The sequence below is a fragment of the Eimeria mitis genome, genomic scaffold, assembly GCF_000499745.2.
Source record: "Eimeria mitis Houghton genomic scaffold, Emh_scaff1949, whole genome shotgun sequence".
Lineage (NCBI taxonomy): Eukaryota > Apicomplexa > Conoidasida > Eucoccidiorida > Eimeriidae > Eimeria > Eimeria mitis.
In genome coordinates, this window is record NW_013570272.1 from 1 (window position 1) to 7,182 (window position 7,182).

The following is a 7,182-nucleotide window of genomic DNA, read 5'->3' on the forward strand; positions in this document are numbered from 1 at the left end:
TGCTGCTGTTGCTGTTGCTGCTCCAACTGTTTCTTCCTCTGGACTGCAGCGGAGACGAACCCTCGAGCGCATCCAACGCGGAAGAGCTGCAGTGACACCCCAGCCTGTTGAAATGTGGCCGCGAGGGCCTCTGCTACTTCCTGACTCAGCATCACATTGTCAGGGGCCCCCCGGGGCTCAGCAGGTTGATGAGCTGTGGGGAGGCCCTCCACCTTTAGGGTTGGCGGCAGCAGCGAGAGCGCCCCGTTGCAGGGGCTGGCCTCCAGCATGCCCGCGAGGTCCTTGACGCACTGCAGCTGCCGGCGGCCCCACACTCCGTTGTTGCATACGATGGTTTCGCTCTTAGGTGCTGCTGCACCTGCTGCGACAAACCCCGAGGCACAGTACACAGAACGCTGATCCCCGTGGCCCTCGCCAACCCCGCTGGCTATAAACGCAGGGCCCAACACTAGAGGATCTGCTGCTTCGTACGGCCCGCAAGGCTTCCTGCACAGCAGCACCTGCTGCCCCTTCGAGCCGCCGCCTGTTGCAGCGCCGCCTGCTGCTGCAGTATCGACTGCTCCAGCGCCAACTGCTGCAGCTCCAATTGCAGCACCTGCAACAGCGGCCAAGGGGGACCACCGCCCCTGCTGGCAAATCAATTCTTGCGGGCTCCAACCCGCAACTGCTGAATACCCGCGCCCGCACTCCACCTGCAGCAGCAGAAGCAGCAGAAGCAGCAGCCCGATAGTCTCTGTTCACCAGTCTGCAGGAGTTACGGCAACATTGCACCGTCGGCANGCAGAAGCAGCAGCCCGATAGTCTCTGTTCACCAGTCTGCAGGAGTTACGGCAACATTGCACCGTCGGCAGAAACGGCAGCAGCAGCGCCACTACCACCACCAGAAATAGCAGCAGCACCAGCAGCACTAGCAAGAGTAAAAGCAACGGCCACGTAGCTGTACACCAGCAGGCTCCGCCGGCCTCACAGTAATGACTGAGCCGTGTTCGTTTGTAGCGGATGTGGAGTGGAGTCTGTAGGCCTCGAAGACAGAGACGTTTGGCGGGGCGCTGAGGCCCTCATTTGTGCTGCACGAGACATCGCGTGCTGCTATGCGGCCCAGGCCCCACGTACCCTTCTCAGGCCTTAGCAGCTCCCGTTGCTGCTGCCGCCGACTGCTGCTACTGCTGCTGCTGCCAGGAGAAGCAAAGGCAACGGGGGCTATGGAGACGCTCGACGGAGAGACGGACACACGAGGCGAAGAAAAGCATGCTGCAGGCAGCAGCAAGGGAATTGGGTGCAGCAACAGGGGACCCAATGCCTTCTGCTGCTGCTGCTGCAGAGCCTGATTCGCATGCGTTGCTTCAGCAGCACCAGCCTGCTGCCGCTGCAGCTCAGTAGACAGAAGCGCCGCCAGGCCAGAGGAATCGTCCTGCCGGAGCCTCTCTACAGCCTGAGACGCAGCAGCAGCAGCAACAACGGCATCGCTGGTTTGCTGCTATTGCTATGCTGGGGCGCATGCACACAGAGGATATTCCTTTTCCTCTTCCCCCTTCTCTCCTTTGTTTCGTCTCCCTCTTCATTCCCTTGACCAGTCGTTTCCCCTTCTCCGTATTCACCATTTAGGGTTTAGGGTTCCAAATGTAGGGTTTAAAGTTTAGGTTTTAAGGTCTGCGGATTAGGTTCTCGGGGCTCCGGCTTAAGGTTTCGGGTCTAGGGTTTCGTGTTTCGGGTTTAGGGTCAAGGGTTTTGGTTCGGGGAGTTTAGAGTCTCTGGTGTGGGGTTGTAGGGGCTTGTGGTGTCGTGTTTATGGTCCACAGTTTAGGGGTTTCATTCGAGGAATTAACAATTCTGGTTTAGGGTTTAGGGTTTAGGGTTTAGGGTTTGCCTGAAGGAAGTGGGGTTTGTTGCTGAGCGGTCCGGCGTCGATGAGAGCATGTAGTTCGCCGGACTTCCAGGACCTAATAAGCAGCACGTCTCCTACTGGCAGCCCCAAAGCAGCAGCGAACACATCACGCAGCACGTGACGCAGCAGCTCCTCCCCCTCATCATTCCTGCCGCTCCTGCTGCTGCTGCTGGTTAAGGCTTCGTAGTTGAGGCCCTCTATTGTCGCATCGACCGCGAAGACAGAGCGGTTAAGGCCCCGAGAGCAGGTCCGGTCTAAGGGCATCTGCAGCCAAACAGCAAACAAGAAAACAAACGAAAAACCCAAAAGTGTAAAGACAGAGGCAGAAACACACGGGAACAGAGACAGGAAGAAAAAGGTAGAGGGACAGCCACACGAAGGCAGATATGCAATGACAGACGGAGGAAGAGACAGACACAGTGAGAGGGAAGAAAATATACACGGATGGTGTAGGAGCAGGAACAGCGGCAGAAGCAGCAAATGCAACAGCAAATGCAGTGATCGCATTAGAAACTGCAGCAGAAACTGTCGTGGCAACTGGATAGGCGGTGATATCCTGCGCTATAGACAGTTCCAGCTGCAACAGCAACTGCAACACCAGCAGTAGCAGCAACTGCAACAGTGCAGCATCAACTGCAGCAACACCAGCAGCAGAGCCAGATCACCTTGCAGTCTGCCTCTATGAAGGCAACAGAGCGGTATAATTCTAAGGGCCCAGATGTTCCTTCGAGTTCGTCCCAAAGCGATTGGATAAGGTGCAGCAGCTGCGGCGTCACTGCATTGGGCATTTGCTGCTGCAGCAGTGCGAGCTGCTGTCGCTGCTGCTGCTGCTGCTGTTGGTCTATGTAGAGCAAGTCCCGCAGCAACTCCAACTGGGGGGCCACGCAACAGCCGTTCTGCTTCTGCAGATCTGAGTAGCAGCCACATGTCAACACCCGGAGCAGAAACTACCAGAAGGGAGACAACGACTTGAAGGAAATGGAAAGAAAGAAAAACAAAAGACCACACAAGCGCCTCACCACCGCTAGCGGAAATAGTCTTTATACTGACCACTCAGAAACGAAAACACCAGCAGCAGCAGCAGCAGCAGCAAGCGCATGCTTAGCAGTGCCAGCAGCAGAAGCACGACCAGCAGAAACAAGAGCAGTAAGAGCAGTAATATCAGCAAAAGCAGCAGCAAGAGCAGCAGCAGAAGCATCATGTGATGTGTGTGCTGACTCTGTATTGCGTCTCTGCATTCGTGTTGTGCGCATTGAAAGTTGAGACTNTCATGTGATGTGTGTGCTGACTCTGTATTGCGTCTCTGCATTCGTGTTGTGCGCATTGAAAGTTGAGACTGAAGGGAAAGCAGGGGCCGTCGGCAACCCCAGCCAGATGCTGCTGCAGCAACTCGATGATTGGCTGCAGCAACGGCTGCTGCTGCGCTAAGCAGTCCCCTTTATCGAAGGCACAGGCGGCGGTATTGCAGCTGTTGTCGCACTCGCCGTCCCCCACGAAGGCCAGAGGGCAGCTGCAGTGTGGCATGTCTGCTGCTGATGCTGGTTCATAGACGCGCAGGCGTCCTGCTGCTGCTGCTGCTGCTGCTGCACTTGTCGCCTCTTGCGGTACCAGCAACGCCCCGCATGTTTTGTCTTCTGCACTTCGCAAACAAAAATTCCTCCCTATGCTTTCCATAGCCGTGCCTAAGGCCCAGTCATGGGGATGCACCTGCTGCTGCAGCAGCTGCTGTTGCCGTCTTTGTTGCAGCTGCTCCTGCTGCTGCGGCAGCAGCTGTTCCTGCTCCTGCTTCTGGGTATGGGGCTGCGGATGCGGGCGCAGCAGTTCTTTGCCGACGAGTCTGTACACCTCAAGGAGGCAAGGCGCTTCAGGGGCGCTGCTACAGAATTCTGCTGCTGCTGCCTGCTGCGGCAGAGCAGCAAAAGTGTCTACTGCTGCCACAGCAAAGACCTGGGGGGCACAGCTCCTCCCATCCGCCTCGCTACACAGCAGTGACAGCACCGCCGGCAGCCGCCGCAGATCTGTTAGCAGACCCCGCACCCCCACACCCACAGCNACAGCAGTGACAGCACCGCCGGCAGCCGCCGCAGATCTGTTAGCAGACCCCGCACCCCCACACCCACAGCGCCGTCGTCGAGACCCTTTGTCCCTACTGCTGCTCCTGCTGCTGTTGCTGTTGATGCTGCTGCGAACGAGGAAGAAGACTGGTGATGCTGCTGGTGCTGGGGATGCATGCCTGGCAAAGCTATTTCGACGTATTCTCGCAGCTGCAGCAGCACCGAAATGTACCGAATGTTGCTGCGGAAGCAGGCATTGCCACTGCTGCCTGGGCACACATGTTGCTTCAGCTGCTGCTGCAACTGCAGCTGTGGTGTTTGGTGCAGCCGCTGCAGTAGCGCGAAGGCGTCGCCGGCAAGGCTGAAGCAGTGCTGCGAGTCCTCTACAGAGCAAAGGACCTCTAGCAACTCCCGGAAGAGCTGCAGCAAATGTTCGTCCTGAGCTTCAGCAGCAGCTGCTGTTGCGATTGGGTCGTCCCCCATCCCTGCAGCAGCTGCAGCAGCTGCTGCAGCAGTTTTCCTGCTGCATTCTTCAGCCTCCTGTAGCTCTCTCCTGAAATTGCTGCTGCNGCAGCTGCTGCAGCAGTTTTCCTGCTGCATTCTTCAGCCTCCTGTAGCTCTCTCCTGAAATTGCTGCTGCATGTCCCCTTGCAAAATGAAGCTACTTTGAAGGCAGACCGCCCGAAGGCCAAAGCCCCACATTCACCGACGAGCAATCGCGACACCCCTCCAACCAGTTCCTGCATGCACGGGCTCAGACGTTTCTGCTGTTGCTGCTGTTGCTGCTGCTGATGCTGCTGCTGTTGAGCAGCTGCGACTCCTGGTTGAACAAGACGCAGCACCGGCGGCCCGAAACGGAGGAGTTCCTCCTCGCGCCACTGCAAGGGAGGGTCCTGCCCGTGAACTGCTGCTGCTGCTGCTGCTCCTGCTCCAGATAGCATAAAATCATCGTCATCCAGGCGTTCTAATGCTGCTGTCGCTGCGCTGATGGCTCTTGGAGCTGCTGCTGCCACGCTGCTGCTGCTCCCGCTGACAGCTGAAGCCGCGAGATCCGCCTGTACGCATGCTGCAGCAAAAGCGGCGATGTGTGTTGCATCTTCAGGTGCAGCAGCAGCGGAAGTGGCAGCGGCAGCTGCTGCTGCTGTTGTCCATCTGCCGTTGTTACAAGTGACTCTCAAAGATAAGGAGCGGCTGCTGTTGCATGCGATCCTTATGGTTGAGCCATGTCGCGTCATCTCCACAGGGAACTCCACCTGGTGCTGCTGTTGTTGCTGCTGTTGCTGCTGCTTAANTCACAGAAGGGCCCCCCACAGTCGACGCCGTCTTCATGCTTGTCCTTCTTGCCGTTGTAGCAGCTGCCACAACTGCTGCTGCAGCTCTCGCCACAACGCACACCCAGCTCTCTCCACTGTGCTTCGGTGGGGCCTCCCGCGTCCCCTGGGCAGCGCCGCACGCAGACTTCTTCCCGGAGGTCTCCCTCCCACTCCCCATCGACGCACTCGAGCTGCTGCAGCCTCTGGCGCTGCCGTTGCTGCTGCCGCTGCTGCGGCTGCTGCTGCTGCGGCGGCGGCGGCAAAGGCGAGGGCAATGTGGGCTGGAAAGGAGGAGAGCACCCAATCATAAGCTTCTCGTTTTCCTTCCAAACAGACCCGAAGAGATTTCCAAGCCTTCGCTTCTTCGTGGGGATGATAATCGAAAAGTGTGCGGGCAGAGGCGGAACACTGCAGGTGGCGCTGCAGCGCAGCAGCACCCCGTTGCTGCTACCTGTGACTGTCGTTGCTGCTACTGTCGCCTCAGCATCGTGCTGCTGCTGACGTTGCTCATGGGGTTTCGACTCCCAACGTCCATCGATGCAGGTAATGGTGTGCGGTTGTCTTGCTGCTGCTGCTGCTGCTGCTGCTGCTGGACTGTGGTGCTGCAGCTCATCGCTGCACGTGATATCCACTGTGTCCCCGTGTTGGAACATTTGCTGCTGCTGCTGTTTGGGCTGCATCAGGGTGTAGTGCCTGCCCAGCTCGTCTAGGGGGTTGCTGCAGCCTGCAGCGCAGGCAATGGACCGCAGCCCCCAAAGGCCCCCTCGACACCGCAGTATTTCTTCGGGGGGTCCCCCCAGGCGGACGCTGTTGGGGGCACAAGTAATTTTAACTGCTGCTGCTGCTCCCGCTGCTACTGGTGCTTCTGTTTCTCCTTCTGCTGCTGCTTCTGCTGCTGCTGCAACGGGCGTCACGGTGTACGCTCGGGGGTTGAGAAGCAATGCGGGACACAGCGGGCTGCAGGCAAATGCTGCTGCTGCTCCAAGAGACTTCTCGCGAACCCACTGCCCATCGTCGCACTTGAAATCCACAGAAAAGGCCCCGTTAGGCCCTCCGTAGCCTGCAGCGCAGCAGCAGCAGAAGCCGCAGCAGCAACTGTAAGCGCAGCAACAACTAGAGCAGCAGCAGCTGATGCACTCACGCCAGCAGCAGTAGCAGCAAGAGAAGCATCGGAAATGGCAGGAGTGACAGCCTCTACACCACACAGAACGAGCAGCAGCGGCAGCAACAACGCAACCCGNCAGCAACATCAACACCGACGGCAGATGGACAGCAACGGCAATAACAGTAACACTAACAAAAGCGGCCCCAGAAGCAACAACACAGGCGGCACCATCCGGAAGTAGAGCCTCTGTTACGTGGAGAAAAGCCCCAGCAGCAGCAGCGGCAGCATAAGGCACAGCCTCAACAGCAACAGCGCAGCAGCGGCAGAAGCAACAGCAGCAGCAACAGCAGCAGCATCCTTCGCTTACCTTGCTTGCATTCTGCTGTCCATACACTGCCGTGCTGCAACCCATGCCCTTTGAGCTCAGCGCCATCAGGGGTTAACGGCGGCTGCCTGCAGCTGCGTTTGCAGTTGAGGGTGACAGGAGGCTCCCAGCCATCTTCGGTGCAGCGCAGAAGCTGCTGCAGTGGCTGCACTTGTTGCTGCTGCTGGTCTGCGGTTGGTGGCTGTGGTTCTACGCACTCGACAAGGCGTTCCTCTCCCTCTGCTGCTGCTGAATATGCTGTTGCTTCTTGCTCCTCATCGTCCTCCGGGTCCTCCTGCATGCCGGCCGGCAGCCGCACCAAATAGCTGGGGCCCAAAGAGGGCCCCAGGGGAGGACATAGTGCAGCACATTGTAGAGTTAAGGGCTCCCAGCGGCCGCCTAGACACCTGAGGGTTTGCTGTTGCTGCCCTTCCTCTGCTGCTTCTGCTGCCGTTGTTGTC

The 7,182-nt window shown here is 58.3% G+C and overlaps 2 protein-coding genes across 2 annotated transcripts in view; both read right to left on the bottom strand.

Moving 5' to 3' along the window:
• Positions 1-448: 448 nt before the first annotated feature.
• EMH_0046320 (uncharacterized protein) lies at positions 449-7,022 on the bottom strand (the record flags this gene model as incomplete). The annotated part of the gene is given in 10 exon segments (XM_013496152.1): positions 449-595; positions 968-1,432; positions 1,964-2,149; positions 2,551-2,795; positions 3,175-3,863; position 3,935; positions 3,939-4,492; positions 4,618-5,035; positions 5,251-6,312; positions 6,725-7,022. Coding segments are annotated over 10 exon segments (4,065 nt in total).
• A 98-nt stretch (positions 7,023-7,120) lies between these two features.
• EMH_0046330 (Gigantic extracellular protein with interesting sushi (9x) and archaeal protease type repeats having the domain architecture: signal peptide-CRYPB(3x)-sushi (9x)-archaeoglobus type repeats (2x), related) overlaps positions 7,121-7,182 on the bottom strand; it is a gene marked incomplete at both ends in the record, with an annotated part of 2,073 nt that continues 2,011 nt past the window's right edge. Inside the window, one exon of the mRNA XM_013496153.1 lies at positions 7,121-7,180. Within this exon, the coding sequence (XP_013351607.1) occupies positions 7,121-7,180 (60 nt within the window). The remainder of the gene's footprint in view (positions 7,181-7,182) is intronic.